This window comes from Mobula hypostoma, chromosome 4 (genome assembly GCF_963921235.1).
Source record: "Mobula hypostoma chromosome 4, sMobHyp1.1, whole genome shotgun sequence".
Classification (NCBI taxonomy): Eukaryota; Metazoa; Chordata; class Chondrichthyes; order Myliobatiformes; family Myliobatidae; genus Mobula; species Mobula hypostoma.
This window is the reverse complement of record NC_086100.1, coordinates 198,313,268-198,337,534: the sequence shown is the minus strand read 5'-3', so window position 1 is coordinate 198,337,534 and position 24,267 is coordinate 198,313,268. Positions and strand designations below refer to the sequence as shown.

General features: G+C 46.8%; 1 protein-coding gene across 1 annotated transcript in view; it reads right to left on the bottom strand.

Moving 5' to 3' along the window:
- Positions 1-24,267, bottom strand: part of smyd5 (SMYD family member 5) — a 47,573-nt gene that overhangs the window by 13,437 nt on the left and 9,869 nt on the right. Inside the window, exons 3-9 of the mRNA XM_063047178.1 lie at positions 18,890-19,029; positions 17,582-17,703; positions 14,807-14,876; positions 13,303-13,407; positions 10,467-10,529; positions 9,950-10,020; positions 4,883-4,989 (exon numbers count right to left, since the gene is read on the bottom strand). Of these exons, the coding sequence (XP_062903248.1) occupies positions 4,883-4,989; positions 9,950-10,020; positions 10,467-10,529; positions 13,303-13,407; positions 14,807-14,876; positions 17,582-17,703; positions 18,890-19,029 (678 nt within the window). The remainder of the gene's footprint in view (positions 1-4,882; positions 4,990-9,949; positions 10,021-10,466; positions 10,530-13,302; positions 13,408-14,806; positions 14,877-17,581; positions 17,704-18,889; positions 19,030-24,267) is intronic.

Here is a 24,267-nt window from a genome sequence, read left to right as displayed (position 1 = left end):
TCGCCTTTTTGATCCCCCTCTGCATCCTCTGTGTGTTTTCCTCCAGATTTCAGCCGGGGTGTCCGCCACTCTGTTTGCTAAACCGGCCAGCATACGCGCAACGCTGGTCCCTGGAATAAACAATGCGACCATACTGTTGCCCCGCTAATGAGATGTGTCCGAATGTAACTATTTCCAGCGCTGAAAACCCAGATAAAACTCTCTCCATCAGCATGTTAGAGAGGGTGCAGCTTCAACATATTACCGTGAAAAAAAACAACAAATAATGTAAGTTAAAAAAGTACGAAAACTAGTTGGAGCGGCTGTAACAGGCTGCATGCACGACCGGCGCATGCGCACTCGTGGTCACAGGTTCCAGTAGAACAGGATCATATCTGAACGAAGTAGTAACAGTAGTTTTGTGAACTGTTTGAAGGACGTCACCTTTGGCTGCGTTGTTTGCTGGCATCATTTTCTTCATTGCTCATTATTCTTAGATAAGGGGTCCAAAACCGTTCACAATCTGACCAACGCATTACAAAGTCTCAGCATTGCATACTTGCTTTTTATATTCTAGTCCTCTCTGACTCCTGACTAGCACCGTCAACCCGTCCATTTTATTACCCAGATGCTATTATTACCCAAATGCTAACACTGCATTTCCCTTCCTTACCACTGACTCAAACTGCAGATTAATCTTTAGGGAACCCTGCACAGGGGCTTCCAAGCGCTTTTGCACCTCTGATTTAGAAAATAGCCTTTATTTAAGTGTATGACCATGCACTTCCCTACATTATATTCCATCTCCCACTTCTTTGCCCATTCTCCTAATCTGTCAAAGTCTTTCTGCAGACACCCTGCTTTGTCAACACTACCCGATCTGTCTGTATCGTCCACAAACCCCCATCTGAATAATGGATATATAACGTAAAAAAGAATCAGACCCTTGTGGAACACCACTAGCCGCTGGCAGCCAACCAGAAAAGGGCCCCTTTCTTCCCACTCTTTGCCTCCTGCCAGTCAACCAATCTACTATCAATGCTAGTAATACGATGGGTTCTTATCTTGTTAAGCAGCCTCGTGTGGCACCTTGTCAAGGACCTTCTGAAAATCCAAGTAAACAACATTCACCAACTCTCCTTTGTCTATCCTGCCTGCTATTTCTTCGAAGAATTCTAACAGATTTGTCAGGCAACATTTCCTCTTTGGAAAACCATGCTGACTTTGGCCTATTTTTTCATGTGCCTCCAAGTACCCTAGAACGTTATTCTTAATAATCGACTCCAACATCTTCCCAACCACTAATGTCAGACTAACTGGCCTATAATTTCTGTTCTTCTGCCTCTCTCCCTTCTTGAAGAGTGAAGTGACATCTGCAATTTTCTGGTCTTCTGGAACCATTCCAGAATCTAGTGTTTCTTGAAAGCTCATTTCTAATGCCGCCACAATCTTTACGGCTGTGTCTTTCAGAACCCTGGGGCGTACACCATATGGTCCAGGTAGCTTATCTACCTTCAGGCTTTTCAGCTTCCCAAGCACCTTCTCCTTTGTAAGAGCAACTACACTCACTTCTGCCCTTGACACTCAAATTTCAGGCATACTGCTGGTGTCTTCCACAATGAAGATGGAAGCAAAATACTTACTAAGTTCATCTGCCATTTCTTTCTCCCCCATTACTACCTCTCCAGTGTCATTTTCCAGCGGTCTGCTATCCACTCTCACCACTCTTTTACTCTTTCTATATCTGAAAAATATTTGGCATCTTCGTTTATATTATTGGCTAACTTACCTCCATATTTCAGCTTTTCTCTCTTTATGGCTTTTTTAGTTGGCTTCTGTTAATTTTTTTGAAAAGCTTCTGGATCCGCTAACTTCCCACTAATTTTTGCACTATTATATGCCCTCTCTTTTGCTTTTAAATTGTCACTGACTTCCCTTGTCAATCATGGTTGCCTCACCCTCCCTTTAGAATACTACTACTTCTTTGGGATGCATCCATCCAGTGCCTTCTAAATTCCCCCCAGAAACACCAGGCATCGCTGCTCTGCCACCACCCCAAATAGTGTCCCCTTCCAATTAACCTTAGGCAGCTCCTTCTCATGCCTGTCAATTCCCATTACTCCACTGTAATACTGATATAATTGTTTCTATTTTTTCCCTTTCAAACTGCAGGGTGAATTCTATCTTATTATGTTCTCTGCCTCCTAAGGGTTCCTTTACCTTAAGCTTCCTAATCAAACCTGGATATTAGGGGGACCAATGTTCTTGCAGGCAGATTTACTACAGCTGTTGGAAGTGGTTTAAACTAATCTGGCAGGGGGATGGGAACCGGTATGATAGAGCTGAGGATGAGCCAGTAGGTTTACAAGTAGATGATGGGCGTAACATGAATGTAAGGAAGGACAAGCCAATGATTGGGTACAAATGCAGACAGAGCAAAGGGTTAAATTGTACCACAGAGGCAAAATTCAAAAGGGCAAAGAGCGCAGCACTGAAGGTGCTTTATTTAAATGTGCATAGAATTTGGAATAAGGTGGACGAACGTGTGGCGCAATTAGAGATTGGTCCGTATGACAACGTGGGCATCACTGGGTCATGGTCGAATGAAGGCCAAGATGGGAGCTTAACGTCAAATAATATACTTTGTATCGAAAGAACAGGCAGGAAGGCATAGGCGGTGGTGTGGCATTGTTGGTAAGAGATGGAATTACATCTTTAGAAAGAGGTGACATAGGGTCAGAGAATGTTGAATCTTTGTGGGTGGAGTTAAGAAACTGCAAGGGTAAAAAAACCATTATGGAAATCATATATAGGCCTCCAAATAGTAGCCAAGATGTGGGGTTGAAATTGCAAACAGAGCTGGAAAAGACATGAAATAAGGTTAATGACACAATTGTAATGGGGGACTTCAATATGCAAGGGGATTGGGAAAATCAGGTTGGTGTTGGATCGCAAGAGAGAGAACTTGTTGAATACTTACAAGATGGCTTTTTAGAGCAGCTTGTGCTTGAGCCTGCTTGGGGAAAGGCCATCTTAGATTGGCTGTTCTGTAATAACCCAGATCTTATTAGGCAGTTTATTGTATTCATATTGCAATTTGAGAGGGAGAAGCATAGCTCACATGTATCAGTATTGCAATGGAAAAAAGGGAATTACAGAGGCATGAGAGAGGAGCTTGCCTAGATGGATTGGATGAGGGGATGACAGCAGAGCAGAGATGGCTGAAGTTTCTGGGAATAGTTCACAAGTTGCAGGATAGATATGTCCCATAGAGGAAGAAGTTGTCAAATGGCAGGGGTAGGCAATCATGGCTGACAAGGGAAGTTAAGGACTGTATAAAAGCCAAGGAACGTGCATATGAGGTAGCAAAAGTGAGTGGGAAGTTGGATGATTGGGAAGCTTTTAAAATCCAACAAAAGGCAACTAAAAAAGCTATAAGGGAAAAGATGAAATATGAGGCAGACTGGCCAATAATATAAAGCACGATACCAAAAGTACTTTCAGTTATATAAAGAGCAAAAGGGAGGTGAGAGCTGATATTGGACCACTGGAAAATGATGCTGGTGAGGAAGTAATGGGAGATAAAGAAATGGCAGATGAACTTGATGGGTACTTTGCATCTGTCTTCACTGTGGAAGACACTAGTAGTGTGCCTTCTCCCCATTTAGATAATACTTGCTGCCTCCTGCCTATCCATGCCAGTATCTTTCCTTTAATGCCAAGGGATTTTATTTTGTTAGGCAGCCTCATGTGGCACCTCACCAAACACCTTCTGAAAATCCAAGTCAATGACATCCACCGCTTCTCCCTTGTCCATCCTGCTTGTTACTTCCTCAAAGAACTCTAACCGATTTGTCAGGCAAGATTTCCCTTCACAGAAACCATGCCGACTTTGACATTTTATCATTAGTTTCCAAGAACCTTGAAATCTCATCCTTCATAAGACTCCAACACTTTCTCAACCACTGAGGTTAGGCTAACTGGCCTATAATTTCCTTTCGTTTATGGGATGGGGTGGTAGCCATCCATGGCAAGGTTTAGGTCCTCCTCCCCCATAACCCCATCGTGCCCTACTATTCATAGTACAAATCCTATGCTGGGTTGGCTCACAGGACAGACACAGAGAAAGAACAGGAACGGGGCTCATCCTTCCATCACACCAGCACAGAGTCAATGACCGGCTGAGTTCTTCCAGCATCCTTAGGTCCTAACCAAGTCTCCTACACACATTATCAACACAGGACTGGTTGCCATCTCTAAGAAAGGATGTGCTGGTATTGGAGAGGGTCCAGTGGAAGTTCATAAGAATGATCCTGGTAACGACAGGGTTAACACAAGGAGTGTTCGATGGCTCTGGGCCTGTACTTGCTGAAGTTCAGAAGAATGGCGGGGGGGATCTCATTGAAATCTATCAAACATTGAAAGACCTAGATAGACGTGCAGTGGACGTTTCCAATATTGGGGAAGTCTAAGACCAGAGACTAGATTCCACAGCCTCAAAGTATAACAGGGTTCCCAACCTTTGTAATGTTATGGACCCCTACCATTAACCGAGTGATCCATAGACCTCAAGTTGGGAGCCCCTGGAATAGAAGAACATCCCTTCAGACAACAGATGAGGAGGAATTTCTTTAGCCAGAGGGTGGTGAATCTGTGGAATTCATTGCCACAGACAGCTGTGGAGCCCAAGTCATTGGGTATGTTTAAAGCAGAGGTTGATAGGTTCTTTATTAGTCAGGGCATCAAAGGTCATATGGAGAAGGTGGGAGAATGCAGCTGAGAGAGAAAATAGATCAGATATGATGGAGTGGCAGACAAGACTCAAATGGGCTGAATGGCCTAATTCTGGTCCTATGTCTTATGGCTTAACAAAGCTGCAGGATATACAGAAGCAGGCTCCTACCTCTCTCAATGTCTTTGTACAGCTGGTCAATAAAGCCATCCAGCTCCTCTCGCAGCAGTGCAGGAAGCTCGAGGGCGTCACAACCGTGGACCCACTGACTCAGTGAACTGTCGGAACAAGAAGAGGAACAACCCACTCAGCGAGAAAGTTCACCATTCAGCCCTTTGAGACAGTAACACAGTAACAGGAGCTTGTTGCATCTCATACCTGTGAGGCAGCAACAAAAGGCTGTCCAGACCTGTCACTTGTTACACACAAGCAGTTTTGTTTATCTATTTTACTTAGAGATATTGTGCAGAATAGGCCCTTTGAGCTATGCTGCCAGCAACACTGAATTTAACCTTACCCTTGTCACAGGACAATTTACAATAACCAATTAACCTACCAACCAGTACATCTTTGGGGGGAAACCACAGCACCAGAGGTAATAAGAGTTACCATAGAAACTACAGCACAGAAACAGGCCTTTTGGCCCTTCTTGGCTGTGCCGAACCATTTTCTGCCTAGTCCCACTGACCTGCACACGGACCATGTCCCTCCATATACCTCTCATCCATGTATCTGTCCAATTTATTCTTAAATGTTAAAAAAGAACCCGTATTTACCACGTCGTCTGGCAGCTCATTCCATACTCCCACCACTCTCTGTGTGAAGAAGCCCCCCCTAACGTTCCCTTTAAACTTCTCCCCCCTCACCCTAAACCCATGTCCTCTGGTTTTTTTCTCCCCTTGCCTCAGTGGAAAAAGCCTGCTTGCATTCACTCTAGCTATACCCATCATAATTTTATATACCTCTATCAAATCTCCCCTCATTCTTCTACGCTCCAAGGAATAAAGTCCCAACCTATTCAACCTTTCTCTGTAACTGAGTTTCTCAAGTCCCGGCGACATCCTTGTAAACCTTCTCTGCACTCTTTCAACCTTATTTATATCCTTCCTGTAATTTGGTGACCAAAACTGAACACAATACTCCAGATTCAGCCTCACCAATGCCTTATACAACCTCATCATAACATTCCAGCTCTTACACTCAATACATTGATTAATAAAGGCCAATGTACCGAAAGCTCTCTTTACGACCCTATAGACCTGTGATGCCACTTTTAGGGAATTTTGTATCTGTATTCCCAGATCCCTCTGTTCCACTGCACTCCTCAGTGCCTTACCATTAACCCTGTATGTTCTACGTTGGTTTGTCCTTCCAACGTGCAATACCTCGCACTTGTCAGTATTAAACTCCATCTACCATTTTTCCAGCTGGTCCAAGTCCCTCTGCAGGCTCTGAAAACCTTCCTCACTGTCTACTACACCTCCAATCTTTGTATTATCAGCAAACTTGCTGATCCAATTTACCACATTATCATCCAGATCATTGATATAGATGACAAATAACAATGGACCCAGCACTGATCCCTGTGGCACACCACTAGTCACAGGCCTCCACTCAGAGAAGCAATTCTCTACCACCACTCTCTGGCTTCTTCCATCGAGCCAATGTCTAATCCAATTTACCACCTCTCCATGTATACCTAGCGCCTGAATTTTCCTAACTAACCTCCCATGCGGGACCTTGTCAAAGGCCTTACTGAAGTCCATGTAGACAATATCCACTGCCTTCCCTTCATCCACTTTCCTGGTAACCTCCTCGAAAAACTCCAATAGATTGGTCAAACATGACCTACCACGCACAAAGCCATGTTGACTCTCCTTAATAAGCCCCTGTCTATCCAAATGCTTGTAGATTCTGTCTCTTAGTACTCCCTCCAATAACTTACCTACTACCGATGTTAAACTTACTGGCCTATAATTTCCCGGATTACTTTTCGATCCTTTTTTAAACAACGGAACAACATGAGTCACTCTCCAATCCTCCGGCACCTCACCTGTAGACAGCGACATTTTAAATATTTCTGCCAGGGCCCCTGCAATTTCAACACTAGTCTCCTTCAAGGTCCGAGGGAACACCCTGTCAGGTCCCGGGGATTTATCCACTTTAATTTTCCTCAAGACAGCAAGGACCTCTTCCTTTTCAATCTGTACAGTTTCCATGATCTCACTACTTGTTTCCCTTAATTCCATAGACTTCATGCCAGTTTCCTTAGTAAACAGAGATGCAAATAACCTATTTAAGATCTCCCCCATTTCCTTTGGTTCCGCACATAGCCGACCACTCTGATTTTCAAGAGGACCAATTTAATCCCTTACAATCCTTTTGCTCTTAATATACCTGTAAAAGCTCTTTGGATTATCCTTCACTTTGACTGCCAAGGCAACCTCATGTCTTCTTTTAGCTTCCTGATTTCTTTCTTAAGTATTTTCTTGCACTTCTTATACTCCTCAAGCACCTTATTTACTCCCTGCTTCCTATACACGTCATACAACTCCCTCTTCTTCTTTATCAGAGTTCCAATATCCCTTGAGAACCAAGGTTCCTTATTCCTATTCACCTTGCCTTTAATCCTGACAGGAACATACAAATTCTGCACTCTCAAAATTTCTGCTTTGAAAGCTTCCCACCTACCGATCACATCCATGCCAGAGAACAACCTGTCCCAATCCACGCTTTTTAGATCCTTTCTCATTTCTTCAAATTTGGCCTTCTTCCAGTTAAGAACCTCAACCCTAGGACCAGATCTATCCTTGTCCATGATCAAGTTGAAACTAATGGTGTTATGATCACTGGAACCAAAGTGCTCCCCTACACAGACTTCTGTCACTTGTCCTAACTCGTTTCCTAACAGGAGATCCAATATTGCATCCCCTCTAGTTGGTCCCTCTATATATTGATTTAGAAAACTTTCCTGAACACATTTTACAAACTCTAAACTATCTAGACCCCTAACAGTATGGGAGACTCAATCAATATATGGAAAATTAAACCTTAGAGATTCTGCAGATGCTGGAAATCCAGAGCAACACACACAAAATGCTGGAGGAACTCAGCAGGTTAGGTGGCACTTATGGAAATGAATACGGGGAGAATGGGATTGAGACAAAAAAATAAATCAGTCAATTTAAAATGGTGGAATAGACTTGATGGGACAATGTCCTAATTCTGCTCCTATATCTTATGGACTATGGTTTTGGTGAATTTGAGAGATGGCTATCTCTGTTGTCTGGCTGGAATTCACATTGATGACCGATGGCTTAGTTCATCTTGGTGCTTGACATCATATTGAGAATTATGTTCAGAGGGTGTGTTCTTTACGGGGGACAAGAAGCTAAAAGGATCTGCAAGGGTGGAGGGTAGAGAAATTGTTGATATTGGCAGGAGTCAGTCAGCCTGGCCTGGAGCTGTACCAAGAACACAACTAAAAAGAAACAACTTTTCAACTTGCAATACTCATTGTTCATACAACGGAGAAACATTCATTTCTGGGAAAGCCCACTAGTATCTAAATTCCAGAAATCCCTCTTTTCTAGGATTTTAATCATTAAATTTGATTTTTGTGACAGAGTGAAATAAACCATTTGTTAGGTCCATAATTCATTAAATGTGGCATCACAGGCAGATAGGGTCATAAAGCTTTCTGGCACCTTGGCCCTCAGGATTCAAATTATTGAGTATAGGAGATGCGATGTTATGGTTAAGTTGCACAAGACATTGGTGAGTCCTCATTTGGACTATTGTGTGCAGTTTTGGTCACCTACCTACAGGAAAGATGTCAACAAGGTTACAGAGAAAATTTACAAGGATGTTGCCAGGACTGGGGGACCTGAGTTATAGGGAAAGATTGTATAGGTCAGGACTTCATTCTTTGGAATGTGAAAGCTTTGAAGGGAGATTTAATAGAGGTATACAAATTTATGAGGGTTGTAGACAGGGTAAATGCAAGCAGGCTTTTTCCACTGGGGTTGGCTGAGTCTAGAACTTGAGGTCATGAGTTAAAGGTGAAAGGTGGTAAGTTTAAGGGTAACATGAGGGGAAAATTCTTCACTCAGGGAGTCATGAGGGTGTGGAATTAGCTGTCAGAACAAGTGGTGCATGCGAGCTCGATTTCAATGTTTAAGAGAAGTTGGCATAGGTACATGGGCGTTAGAGGTTTGTAGGGCTATGGATCCAGTGCAGGTCGATGGGAGTAGGCAGTTTAAATGGTTCGCCACAGAGTAGATGGGCTGAAGGACCTTTTTCTGTGCTGTATTTTTCTATGAGTCTATGTCAGACAGTATTTATGGAAATGAATAAAGAGTCAACATTTTGGGCCTAGACCCCTCTTCAGGGCTAGAAAGGAAGGGGGAAGATGCCAGAATAAAAATGTGGTGGGGGGGTGAGGATAACTAGGTGATGGGTGAAGACATGTTAGTGGGAAAGGTCAAGGGCTGGAGAAGAAGGAATCTGATAGGAGAGGTGAGTGGACCATGGGAGAAAGGGAAGGCGAGGGAAATAGGTATGAGGTCAGAGTTACTGAATCAGCGAGACACCACCTTGTCTCGGAGAGAAGCCAGTAGCTTGAAATAGGTATGAGGTCAGAGTTACTGAATCAGAGACACCACCTTGTCTCTGAGAGAAGCCAGTAGCTTGAAATAGAACACACACACAAAATTCTGGAGAAACTCAGCAGGTCAAGCAGCATCAATGGAATTAAATAAACAGCTGATGTTTTGGGCCAAGACCACCATTCCAATGAAGCTTTAAGTACTGGAGGATGGACAGGAGTATCTCTGGGAGAGGGAAGCACGTGGACAGAGTGCAGAAGAGCTTTACCAGGATGCTGCCTGGATTGATCGGTTGGTTTATTGTTGTCACATGTAGTCGTAAAACACCACGGCACAGAAACAGGCCCTTTGACCCATCTAGTCCATGCTGAACTAGTCCCATTCTGTCTAGTCCCATCCGCCTACACCATTGCCCTTCATATCCCTCCCATCCATGGACCTATCCAAATTTCTCTTAAATGTTGGAATCAAACCGGATGTACTATCCTGGTCTATGGTCTGTGTTAACAGATGACCCCTAGTTCCTATTCCCCAACAAGAGGATAAGAGGATACAAGAGGAAGGGTGAGGAGTTTCTGGGCTCCCTCCGACCCCCGTCCCCAACACCAGTGGTTACTGGGTCACAGCTCACCTGGTGCCAATCCCTTGTCCATTAGTTCCAACCAAAGCAAACAGTGAGCGGAAACCATCTGGGGAAAACCACTGCAGGAGAGAGAGAGAGAGAGAGCGAGCACTTGTGAGAGTGAGGCTCACGGAGGGAGGGAGAGAGACATACAAAATTTCAACATTATTATCGAAGTGCATATATGTCACCATTTATAGGTTGAGTACTCATATATGAAATGTGTGGGGTTGGAAGTGTTTTGGGTTTGTTTTTGGAGGGGATGGGGAGGAGGAGGGGTATGGATAGAGGAGGCTTCGCAAGAGGGGGAGGTAAGGGATGAGGAAGAATGGGAAGAAAAGCGGGAAGTGGGAGGGAGAACGGGCACCAGGGAGGGTTTGAACGAGGTGAGGGGAGGACAGGAGAAGGGGTGGGGTGGTTAAAGCATGAAATTACGATCAAGAACTTAGCCAGAGGGTGTCGTTTCTATCTGGATCTTCACTAACCCAGTTCAGTCTTTAGCTTAGCCCTCGGTCAGGGAGTTTACCTGGCTGAGACTGTCCTCGTATAGTGCGTCGGTGAAGAGCTGCCGTAGCATTTCCAGCTGACCCTGGTTGAAAGCAGCAAGATATGAGACCACAAACAAGATATGAGGAAAAACTTATTTTCATCAGATACAGCACGGTATCAGGCCCTCCCAGCCCAACAAGCCCGCGCCAATGACACCCAAGTGACCAATTAACCCGTACATTTTTGGAATGTGGGAGGAAACTGGAGCATCCGGAGGAAATGGGGAAAACACACAAACTCCTTACAGATGGTGGTGGGAAGTGAGCCCTGATCACTGATTTCTGTGAAGTGTTGCTCTAACCGCTACGTTACCGTGCCACCACTCATTTAGACTTGACTGAGTTAAATTTCATCGGTCACCTTTATGTTCACTTTCCTAGTTCATCTAGATCCTAGACAAAACTCTTCACCACCCACCTCACAAGAACCCTGTTGTCATCACCAGTCCTTTACCTTTCCCACCCACCTGGTTTCACCTATCACCTTCCAGCAAATCTTCCTTTCTCCCCCATCCCCCCTAACTTTTTTATTCTGGTGTCTTCCCCCCTCCTTTCTAGTCCTGAAGGAGGATCTTAGCCCGAAATATTGACTGTCTGTTCATTACCATGGACTCTGCCGGATCTGCTGGGTTCCTCCACTATTTTGTGTGTAACCTTATCCTATAGAGATTCACTACACCTTGTGCAAAGCATTAAAATAGATGAGAAACAGTGGACCCAGAATTGACCCCTAGGGCCCACCTCTGGTCACAGGACTCCGATCTGAAAAACAACTCTCCACTAAAGTTGTCCTGTTACAGGAAAGCTGGCATTCAGTTGGAAAGAGCGCAGAGGTTGTTTATGAGATTGTTGCCAGAGGAGTTGAAGGGCTGAGTTATGGAGAGAGTCTGAGCTATAGTTTAGCAGAGCAGGTTGGGGTGGGACCTTATAGAGGTGTATAAGGTCATGAGGGAGGCACTGATACGGTGAATGTGTGTCGGTGGTGAAGAAGGTGAATGCAATGTTGGCATTCATTTCGAGAGGAATAGAGTATAGGAGCAGGGATGTACCGTGGGCAGTTTTGGTCTCCTTATTTAAGAAAGAATGTACTGACGTTGGAGAGGGTTCAGAGAAGATTCACTGGAATGGTTCCAGGAATGAGAGGGTTAACATATGAGGAACATTTGACCGCTCTTGGACTGTACTCCTTGGAGTTTACAAGAATTGAGGGGGGCACCTCATAGAAACATTTCGAATGTTGAAAGGCATGGACAGAGTGGATGTGGCAAAGTTGTCTCCTATGGTGGGGGAGTCTAGTACGAGAGGGCATGACTTAAGGATTGAAGGGCGCCCATTCAGAACAGAGATGTGAAGAAGTTTTTTCAGCCAGAAGGTGGTGAATCTATGGAATTTGTTGCCACGGGCGGCAGTGAAGGCCTGTCATTGGGTGTATTTAAGGCAGAGATTGATAGGTATCTGAGTAGCCAGGGCATCAAAGGTTATGGTGAGAAGGCGGGGGAGTGGGACTAAATGGGAGAATGGATCAGCTCATGATAAAATGGCAGAGCAGACTTGATGGGCCAAATGGCCAACCTCTGCTCCTTTGTCTTATGGTCTTACAGTCTTTTTCCCCAGGGCTAGGGAATTAAGAACTAGGATTATGGTAAGAGGGGAGAGATTTATTAGGAACCTGAGGGGCAACTTTTTCATCCAGAGGATGGTTGCTATATGGAAGGAAGTGATATATGCCTGGGGAATTGGTTGAGGCAGGAACATTAACAACGTTTACAAGACAGGTGGGCAGGTAACTGGACAGGAAAGGATCAGAGTGATATGAGCCAAACAAGGGCAAATAGGACTGTTTTAGATGCAAACTCTGGTCAGCATGGACCAGCTTGGCTAAGGGGCCTGTATCTGTGCTGTATGACTCTAAATCATTTCCAGTAACTATCTCACCACTGTAGCTTCCTGGCTTGTTCATGCAGCCCATCTTAAATAAAGGCACAACAGCAGCCATCCTCCAGTCTTCCGATAACTCACCTGTGAATAACAAAGGTACAAGACTCTGCCACAACTCCAACAACCTCCTGTCTCTCTTCCGAGATCCTAGGACATGTCTAGTCAGGCTCACACCTTCAAATATTTAAACCTCTTCATCCACAGATCCCTCAAAGTTGCCACACAAGTTGAGAGGGTGGTTAAGAAGGCATATTGGTGTGTTGACCTTCATTAGTTGGGGGGCGGGTTAGGATTGAGTTCAAGAGGTAATGCTGTAACTCTTTAAAACCCTGGTTAGACCACTCTTGGAATATTGTGTTCATTTCTGGTCGCCTCATTATAGGAAGGAAGTAGAAGCTTTAGAGAGGGTGCAGAGGAGATTCACCAGGATGTTGCCTGGATCAGAGGGCATGTCTTATGAGGACAGGATGACTGAGCTAGGGCTTTTCTCTTGGGAGGATGACAGGTGTCTTGATAGAGATGTACAAGATGATAAGAGGTATAGATCGAATGGATACCCAGAGACTTTTTTCCCCAGGGTGGAAATGGCTAATATGAGGGTGCAAAATTTTAAGGTGATTGGGGAAAAGCATTTGGGGGGAGTGTCAGAGGCAGGCATTTTTTAAAAAAAAACACAGAGACTGGTGGGTATGTGGAACACACTGCCAGGGGTGGTGGTAGAGGCAGATACATCAAGGATATTTAAGAAACAATCGATACGGCCCAGGATATCAGTGATCCCTCCCCTGAATTCACTGGCTTCCATGTCCATCTCCACAGTAAATACAAAGAGTGGTATTAATGTAGTGAATGTGGCAACGTCGGCGAAGCACACACCTTGAACTTGTCTCCGATCAGTTTATGAACTATCTCCTCCTCCTCATTGGCTGTTCGACTGCAGAACTGAGAGAAGAGCCTTATCCAGCGACTTTTGTCTTTTGCCTTTAGGGAAAAAGTGACACAGGTAGATGTTGAGTTACACTGGCTCTGATATCGCTCAACCACACCTCCCCCATGTCCCCATCCATAGTCAGAGTCATAGAACAGGAGCAGGAAATGCGCCTTTGGTCACTGGGATAAGCTTCAACAATGGCGTGATAAGGTAGGATTAGCTTTAGTGACTAAAAGCTAATCTTCAATCTTTTACATCATAAAAACAAGAGATTCTGTAAATGCTGGAAATCCAGAGCAACACACACAAAATGCTGCAGGAACTCAGCAGGCCAGGCAGCTTCTACGGAGAGGAATAAACAGTCAATCATTACAGGCTCGAGTCCTGTTAAAGGGTCTCAACCCGCAATGTTGACTGTTTATTCCTCTCCACAGATGCTGCCTGACCTGCTGAGCTGCTCCAGTAGTTTCTGTGTGTTGCTCCTTACAATCATTCTTTTCTTTTTAAATCTTCATTCCAGAGCGGTCAGAAAGTTCTCTAAAATCTACTTGCACCGTAATTTAGCTGTAGCTGTAGCTGCAACACTACATTTTGAATTCTGTTTTCTTTACGGCAGCGCAGTAGTTAGCATATCGCTGTACGGTGCCAGCTCTAAGATTGGAGTTCAATTCCCGCCGCTGTCTGTAAGGAGTTTGTATGTTCTCCCCATGACCACTTGGGTTTCCTCTGGGTGCTCCGGTTTCCTCCCACATCACAGAGGCATACACGTTAGAAGGCTGATTTGTACGTTCGTTATGTGCCACGTCGTATGACGTAGATGATTGTGGTCTTACCATGACCATGATCGTTCTTGGCAAATTTTTCTACAGAAGTGATTTGCCATTGCTGCCTTCTGGCTAGTGTCTTTACATGACGGGTGACCCGAATCATTATCAATACTCTTCAGAGACTGTCTGCCTGGAGTCAGTGGTCGCATAACCAGGACTTGTGATATGTGCCAACTGTTCATGTGACCCTCCACCACCTGCTCCCATGGCTTCACATGTCCCTGATTCGGGGGGGGGGGGAGGGGGAGGTGGAAGAGAAGTGGGGGTGTGCTAAACAGGTGCTACACCTTGCCCAAGGGTGAAATGCAAGCTAGCGGAGGGAAGGAGCGCCTTACATCTCCTTTGTTAGCAATATATCCCCACACTGTCACCCTAATTAAAAAGGTTTAATTGGTAAATTTAATTAGGTTACTTTAGTGTTGCATCTATACATAAAAAATAATCTAAATGAGCAAAGTCAGGTCAGCTACCAGTCACCTGACACTTGGTGATTTTCACCATGTTTGAATAACTTTGGTGGAAATAATTCACAGTGCATATTGCATCTGACTGGAACCCACCAAACACAACCTGTGCCCTAATCACCGTCTCTGGTCCAAAGTCCTGGAGTCTCTTTATTTACCTGTTTTACTATGGCCACCATTCTGGCCAGCAGCATAATACTAGCCGTCTCTGGAGGGTAATGCATGCTCCTGAAACAGAGGGAGAATATTTATTACCATTAAACCTCACTCACTGACAGCCAGACATAGACTCGGTGGCCACTTTATTAGGTACAGGAGTGGAACCCACTGTGGTCTTCTGCTGCTGTTGCCCATCAACTTTAAGGTTTGAAATGTTGTGTGTTCAGAGGTTCTCTTCTGCATATCACTGTTGTAACACGTGGTTATTTGAGTTACTATCACCTCTCTATTGGCTCAAAACAGTCTGGCCATTCCCCTCTGACCTCCCTCATTAACAAGGCGTTTTCACCCACAGCACTGCCACCGATTAGATTTTTTTGTTTCTTTGCACCATTTTCTGTAAATTCTAGAGATTGTTGTGCATGAAAATCAACCCACCCCATTGGCACCAACAGTTTCACTTGGAGTTTGAAGAGATTGAAAATCCCAGGAGATCAGCAGCTTCTGAGATACTCGAACCACCCCATCTGTCACCAACAATCATTCCACGGTCAAAGTCATTTCTTACTCATTCTGATGTTTAGTCTCAACAACTGAACCTCTTGACCATGTCTTTATGCTTTTATGCATTGAATTGCTGCCACATGATTGGCTGATTAGATATTTGCATTAATGAGGTGTACTAAATAAAGTGGCCACTGAATGTATATACACACGCACACGATCTTCTGAAAAGTGGAACCAGAAAACAAGAGCAACGGAACCCACTCAGAACACTGGGTAAGTGTCACTTGACAGCACTGTAGATGACACCTTCCAGCTTCAGAAGGCCCATGGAGTGGTCATTAGATGTTTCTGGACATCCCTGTTTGTTTATGAGCCAGCAGCTTTAAATTCCTGTGCATTAGGAGGTTTGTCTTGCCACTGATGACTCTAACAAACTTCTGCAGATGTACTGCTAAAACGAAGGGTGTAATGCTGAGGCTTTATAAAGCATTGGTCAGACTGCAGTTGGAACATTGTGAGCAGTTTTGGGTCCCTTATCTAAGAAAAGATGTGCTGACATTGGAGATGGTCCGGAGGAGGTTCATGAGAATAATCCTGGGAATGAAAGGGTTAACATATGAGAAGCGTTTGATGGCTCTGTGACTGTACTTGCTGGAGTTTAGAAGAATGGCGGGGGGTAGATCTCATGGAAGCCTATCGAAAATTGAAAGGCCTAGAAAGAGTGGACGTGGAGGTGATGTTTTCTATAGCGGGTGAGTTTAGGACCACAAGGCGTGGCCTCATAATACATGGATGTCCATCTAGAACAGAGATGAGGAGGAATTTCTTCAGCCAGAAGGTAGTGAATATGTGGAATTCATTGCCACAGATCGCTGTAGCGGCCAAGTCATTGGGCCATGTCTAAAGCGGAGGGTAATAGGTTTGTAATAAGTAAGGCTGTCAAAGGTTACCGGGAGAAGGGAGGAGAATGGGATTGAAAGGGAGAATAAATCAGTCATGATCAAATGGCAGCACAGACTTGATGGGTCGAATAGCCTAATTCTGCTCCCTTGTCTTATGGTGATATCCTGACTGATTGTATCATGTTCTGGACCGGCAGTCTGAATAAACAGGAATGCAAGAAGTTTCAGAGAGTAGCGCATCCATCACGGTCACATCCCTCCCCACCATCGGGTAGCATCTACAGGAGAGGCTGCCTCAAAAAGACAACATCCATCAAAGACCCCCGCTATCCGGGCCACGCCATCTTCTAGCTAGCATTACCTAAGAGCTACAGAAACCTGAAGTTCTACACCACCAGCTTCCGGAACTGCTACTTCCCTTCCTTGATGAAGTGATGGAGTAGACTCGAGGGGGCAAATAGCCTAAAACAACTTGCTCTGTGTTTTCAGGATAACAGTAAAGTGAATTAGAATCAGGATTATTCTCACTGACATATGTTGTGAAATTTGTTGTTTTGTGTAATATATAAATTACAGTAAGAGTATATTTTCAAAAATAAATACATAGTGCAAAAAAAAAGAGCAAAAATACTGACGTATTGTTCATGGACCATTCAGAAATCTGATGGCTGAGGGGAAGAAGCTGTTCCTAAAATTTTGAGTCTGCTTCTTCAGACTCCTCTACATCCGCCCTGAAGGTAGTATAGTATTGAGAAGAGGTCATTTCCAGAGTGGTGAGTGTCCTTTATAATGGATGCCACCTTCCTGAGTCATGGTCTTTTGAAGTCTTCAATGACTGATAGAGCTGGCTGAGTTTACAACCCTCTGCAGCTTTTTCCGACCCTGTGCATTGGAACCTCCATAGCAGATGGAAATTTAGCCAGTCAGAATATGCAGACTGAAGAACGTCTGGCGTTTTTCAGCAGCGTCGCAGTCATTCCTAAGCTTAGCTTTAAACTTCACAAATGTATACACGCGCAGCTCGAAGGGTTGGAAGGGCCTTCTCCATGGTGTATCGTTAAGTAAAATGAATAAATAAAATCATTAACACAAGAGTTTCTGCAGATGCTGGAAATCCAGAGCAACACACACACAAAATGCTGGAGGAATTCAGCAGGTCAGGCAGCATCTATTGGTGGGAACAAACAGTCGAGGTTTTGGGCTGAGACCCTTCATCAGGATTGGAAAGGAAGGGGGAAGAAGCCAGAATTAGGTGGTGGGTGGGGGATGGAGGAAGGAGAGGAGGAGTACAAGCTGGCAAATTGAATCAGGATCAGACATACATTAGATTTAGCTTGTGAACAAGGAAGTAACACTGTTACTAACCTCCACCCTTCCTCTAGCTTGTTCAGAGGGTGCTGGGGGTCATCCTTCGAGGGACCAAGGCACAGAGGCTGATGATACTGCCGCAGTGCAGCCTGCTTACACTCGGCACTGCAGTAAAGTACCTGGGGAGCAAGATCAACAGCCAGTCAGCAACGAAACAGGACATCCCGCTCAGTGAGGCGGCCCACATCCTTCCAGACTGCACCCCACCGAGACAGCAACACCCACACATACACACACACACAAAATGCTCGGGGGAGGTAGTGGTCAGAGATGCTGCCTGAGCGGCTGGGTTCCTCCAGCATTTTGTGTGGTTGCTGCTGAATCTCTGGTGTTTGAGATTTGACAGACTAGGATTCTGTTTCTTAGAGTGTAGCAGACCGAGGGATGATCTTCTTGAAGGATACAATCATGAGGAGCAGAGCCGGGGGTGGGGGAGATATCCACTCAGTCTTTACCTAGAACTCGGGAATGAAGAATCAGAGAGCATAAGGTTTCAGGTGAGAGAGAAAGATTTAATAGAAAATCATAAACACAAGAGATTCTGCAGACGCTGGACATCCAGGGCAACACACCCAAATGCTGGGGGAACTCAGCAGGTCAGGCAACACCTTTGGAGGGGAGTAAACAGTCGACTTTTCCGGCTGAGACCCTTCATCATGATCAGTGTTCTGATGCAAAGTCTCAGTCCAAAATGTCAACTGTTTATTCCTCTCCACAGATGCTGCCTGATCTGCTGAGTTCCTCCAGAATTTTGTGTGTGTTGCTCTGAATTTCCAGCATTTACACTAAGCCATACTGAAGGAGGTGACTACAGAGACAGCAGATGCACTGACATCTTCCAAACCTCAACACGTTCTACAAGACCATAAGGTAAGGGAACAGAATCAAGCTATTCGGCTCATCAAGTCTGCCATTCTGAATACTAAAAGGCCTGAACAGATTAGATACGGCAAAGTTACTTCCCATGGTAGGGGATTCTCGGACAAGAGGGCACGACTTCAGGATCGGATGACGTCCTTTTAGAACAGAGATGTGGAGAAATTACTTTAGTCAGAGGGTGATAAATCTGGAATTTGTTGTCACAAGCGGCTGTGGAGGCCAAGTCATTGGGTGCGTTTAGGGCAGAGATAGATAGGTTCTTGATTAGTCAGGGCATCAAAGGGTATGGGGTGAAAGCAGGGGAGTGGGGATAACTGGAAGAATTGGATCAGCCCATGATTGAATGGTGGAGCAGACTCGATGGGCCGAATGGCCTACTTCTGCTCCTGTATCTTACGGTCTTATTATTCTAATTCTGAGCCTTACCAGGCACATCGGACAAGTGTCAAATAGCTCCTTCTGGACCGTGCACTGCTCCGGGTGGGGAAGGATCAGGCTGGGATTTCCTGACAATCTTTGACTGTTCTCCTCGGCTGTCTCCAGAGACCTCATACAGTGATCACAGGCTGCAGAGAAATTCAAACAGATGAAGACGCAGCGAAGCTCCCTCCATCACACACTCCCGGGGTCAGACACAGAGTGAAACACCCTCCACATTGTCCCATCACATACTCCCGGGATCGGACACAGTGAAGCTCCCTCTCCACTGTCCCATCACACAGTCCCGGGGTCAGACACAGAGTGAAGCTCCCTCTACACTGTCCCATCACACACTCCCGGGGTCAGACACAGAGTGAAGCTCCCTCTACACTGTCCCATCACACACTCCCGGGGTCAGACACAGAGTGAAGCTCCCTCTACACTGTCCCATCACACACTCCCGGGGTCAGACACAGAGTGAAGCTCCCTCTCCACTGTCCCATCACACACTCCCGGGGTCAGACACAGAGTGAAGCTCCCTCTGCACTGTCCCATCACACATTCCCGGGCTCAGGCACAGAGTGAAGCTCCCTCTACACTGTCCCATTACACACTCCCAGGATCAGACACAGAGTGAAGCTCCCTTCACACTATCCCATCACACACTCCTGGGGTCAGGCACAGAGTGAAACTCCCTCTACATTGTCTCATCACACAGTCCCAGGGTCAGACACAGAGCAAAGCTATTCTGAATGAAATGGGAGAAATCGAGGAAAAACTGTTGCATAAAGTTCGTGAGACACTTTGGAGGGGATTCGAAGGGTTTCTTGGAAATTTTAGTGACTGGTTGTTTTAGTGTGGAGACTTCAGAGTTTTTCTGCCAGTTTGGACTGGGTTTGTTGGTGGCTGCTAATTACGTAGCTCCCAGCTGCGGCCATTGGCAATTTGCCAGGAAGCCATTCGCTCCGAAAACAAGGAGACAAACGCCATTGTTCCTCCACTAAGATCGGGACAACACCCCTCCTCCTTTGTTGTCATGATTCTCGTTTGGTGTAGGAGCGGGAGCATTTTTTGAGACGTCTCAACCTCTCATGGCCTGGGAGTTCTTCAGGATTGACAGAGCCATTCCTGGCATTGGAATTTCTGGCGCCGAGCCAGCAAGGTATTACAGAGCACAAACTTTTCCGTCCAGTTACTCTACTCGCTTCAGGACTCTATTAACAGGTACCGCCGTATATTTCTCGATTTGGACATAGTGCCAGCATGCGGGACTGGTCTCCAAGGAGCCGCAGGCCTCCGGGGAGCTATGCAAAGGCGGCTGCCTCTCCAGCCTTGGACAATGCCCTGTCTCAGTCGGTGGAAGATGAGCGCGGGTGCAATGTATTTTGCATCCTGGAATAACTCTAGAACAATGTGCGGAGGCCATGGAGGACTTGGCTGGGGAAGGCAGTATTTTGGCCTCTGAGAAAGAGTTCGGGAAGGAAGTGTTTTATCTGGGGAATGATGAGTTAGTGCACCGGGCTCTCAGGAGGGGGATCACAGTGGAAGACATCTTTTTACAGATGGAGCTGGTGACAGCTCCCACGCAACGAACTGTCCTCGGTCATGTCAAGCCTTTCATCCCCAAAGAGATCCTGCTTCCCCATCTAACCCGCTTGGGACAAGTAAGGTCAGGGATAACTGCTATAAGGCACAAATTTAAGAGATGCACCCTCCGCAACGTAATCTCTTTCTGGCGCCAGGTGTTCAAGCAGCTGGCATGGGAGGACGATGTTGAGGGCCGGTTTACTGTCTGGCACGAGGGGGTAGAATATCAGGTGTATTGGAGCTCTGAGCGCCCATGGTGCCATGCTACAGGGAGGTGGGGCACTTTCGGAGGGACTGTTCCAACACCCGAAACCCTAGGGAGTTCACTTCTGGCACCAGTGCCCCAGCTGCCTCTGCTCCTGTTCCTATTCCTGCGCCTGCCACTACCCTTACTCCTGTCCCTTATCCTACGTATGTTTCAGCCCCTGCTCCTGCCCGTGGTCGGGTGGGAGATCTTGAGGCTACGTGCAGGAAGGTTCCGGCAGGGGATGGGTGGAGCCTGCGTGGGGCAAGAAAGTGAAGAAGAAATCCAAACACCCTAAGATGTTGGCCCCCGAGAACACAGAGCTCTCGCCCACTTGCCCCGAGGTGCAGCAAGAGGCTCGGGGAAGGCGATGGAAGCAGAGAGTGCCGCTGTATCGGTGATACAGCTCAAAGAGGAAAAGGGGATCTTCCCCCAAGAGGGCAGGGAATGTAGGTGCGGGGGAGTCCCTGGAAGGGGTGGGAATCCGGTTGCAGCTCGGTTCTAAACCTGAATCCCCAGATGTGGCCTCCTGTCCTGTGGCAGGTGGAGTGTTTGTGCAGAAAGGTGGTACTAGCCCTGCTTGTGCAACTGAGACAGCTCTGGAGCCCTACACCCAGGACTGAGTAGTTAGAGCCTCCATGGAGGCAAGTGTATCAAATAATGTAAGCAGAGTGGAGACTAGCCTCTCTCACTCGCAGCATCAGGCTGCCAATGGATCCCTAGGACCTGAGTTGCTGGGGTCCCCTCGTACCTGTCTCCTGGGGAGGGTGATGTACTCTGCTTGCTGACCCCATCAACTCATGGCTCGCAGGGAGCTCCTGGAGATTATCCCTCCATTGTCGTAACTGTGGATAAGGTTGATACGACAGTGGAGCAGGCAGGTATGAGTGAGGTACCCGCTGCACAGTGTGGGTTACAAGTACAGCATTCTATTAGAACACACAGGGAGGAAGGTGGGGGATCTATTCGTAGTGGAGGGAGATTCTTTTGATAGCGAGACAATGGACATCCTCACCCCTCCTGAGAAATCCCCGTTGATACCTGTGGAGGAGCTCAGAGAGTTCATTCTCACCTCTGAGGGCGCAAAGCATCGGCCGAAACTAGCCTCGCTTCGCTCGTCTAGCATGCCAAGGCTGGTTAAATCCTTGCGTGTCATCCTCAGATGGAAGGGGAAGGGGAAGAGGAATGCTGTGTCTGGGAACAACAGGGAACAGCTGAAATCCTTCCTGGATGACCTAGTGAGGGACATTGGAGTGGGAAGCAGCCTCACTCCTTCGGGAGATGGTGGGTTACAGGGTGGCGTTGGCACCGCTTCGGCCTGGAAAGCAAAGAACCTTCTTGCTTTCTCGGGAAAGTGTGGTTGAGGGTGCCTCCGCTCTCACTGGGAAGGGTACCAGTGCTGAGGCCTAGTGTACTCCCGACATGAAGCTCACCGTAGCTAGTCTAAATGTAACTGGTAGCAGGGATTCCCTCCGCAGATTTAACAATCTCTCAGTCTTCAGGCATGGCAGATATGCGGTGAGTTTCCTGCAGGAAACCCATACCATCCCTGGGGACGAGATCACTTCACTCCTGGAGTGGCAGGGCGGGGTCTACATGAGCCACCTCAGCTCGAACTCTAGTGGGATGGTGACCCTGTTGGCCCCGACGTTCCAGCTGGAAATTGTAAGAGTCCAAGGTGTTGTGCCCGGTTGTCCACTCCACCTGGCCGTGCCTGGATGGTGTACCTGTGCATTTTATCAATGTGTACATGCAGGGTGATGCAGACGCACCTCTTCTGCCAGCTGTCCACTCTGCTGAGCTCAGCACAGCGTCATCCTCTGGGGAGACTTCAACTGTACTCTCCAGGTGGAGGGCCGCTCTGGTCTCCAGCGCCACCCAGCATCGGCAAAGAAGTTGAAGGAGCTCGGCGGGTCTTTTAAGTTGGTGGACTCCTGGCGGAATCTTCACCCCAACTTGAGTGCCTTTTCGAGGTCTAGAGAGGGAGGTTCCCGGATAGACTGCCTGTATACCTTTCCATGTGGCTGGTGTTGTGCTTGGACCACCACCTCGTGTGGATGGAATTTATTCCTCTGCACGCTTGGGTGGGATCCGGGTACTGCCATTTTAACAACTGGCTACTGGAGGACAGCTGATTCCGGGATTCGTTCCAAGCGTTCTGGGTCACTTGGAGAGAAAGAGACGGGGAGATTTCTGCTCCCTCTGGCTATACCGGGATGGGGGCAAAGCCCACATCTGGTTTTTATGTCGGGAGTACACTAGGGGGTCGACAAAGAGGCGCTGCTCTGAGATTGAGCAGCTTGACCTAGAGTCCCATCTTGATCCGACCGCTGGGGACCTACAGCTATGGCAGGAATACCAGGAGAAGGAGGACTTGCGAGGGAATCTGCAGCTCCAACAGTTCCGTGCGTACGTGAGGTCACTGATCCAAATGCTGTAGGATTTGGACCATGGGTCACCCTTCTGCTCGTTGGAGAAGTGGCGGGGAGTCCAAAAGCAGCTCGTGGAGTTACTGGCTGCTGATGGCTCCTCCATCATGGACTTTGATGAAATCAATAAAGAGGTCCGCTCATTCTATCGGTCCTTATTCTCATCAGACTCGTCAAATGCAGAGACGTGCAATGAGGTCTGGAAAGATTTGCCTAAGGTCAGCCCTGAGGACGTAGTGCGGCTGGACGCTCCCCTGACTCAGGAGGAGCTGTCCACTGCCCTTCAGCAACTCTGGACGGGTAAGTTCCCCGGCTTAGATGGACTGAGTGTAGAGTTTTATCACAGGCTTTCTGGGATGTCCTGGGGGATGACTACAGCCTTGTCCTAGGGGAGAGCCTAGACACAGGGGAAATGACACTCTCATGGCAGAGAGCTGTCGTGGGCCTACTGCCCAAGAAGGGAGACTTCCGCCTGCTAAAGAACTGGCACCCGGTCTCCCTCTTGTGTGCGGACTACAAGATCTTCGCCTTGGCAATGGCTAACCATCTTGGCTCAGTACTGAGACAGGTGATCCATCCTGACCAATCTTACACAGTCCTGGGCCAGTGCACTCAGGACAATGCCCATCTACAGGATCTGATCCACCTGCTCCACGAGACTGGGTCCCCGGCAGCGCTTCTCTCTCTTGACCAGGAGAAGGCATTTGACCAGGTAGACCAGTTTCCTGGTGCCGCAGAGTGCCTTGTTAAGATCAATGGATCACTGACAGCACCCATTCCCTTCAGAAGAGGAGTACCTCAGGGTGCCCCATGTCCAGTCAATTGTATGCGATCTGTGTTGAGCCATTCCTGAGCCTTCTTCGGCGAAGGCTGACGGGTCTGGTTCTGCATGAACCGGACATGGAGGTCGTCCTCTCGGCCTACGTCGATGATGTACTCCTCATGATGACAGATCCCAGTGACCTGCGGAGGATGCGCGAGTGCCAAGAAGTTTTTCAGCAGTGTCCTCCGCTAGGATCAACTGGGCAAAATGTTCCGGAGTCTTAGTAGGTCAGTGGCAGGTGGACTCTCTGTCAGAGAAGATGAGAGCTTCTGAGTGGAGCACCAGACATCTCCTCTATCTG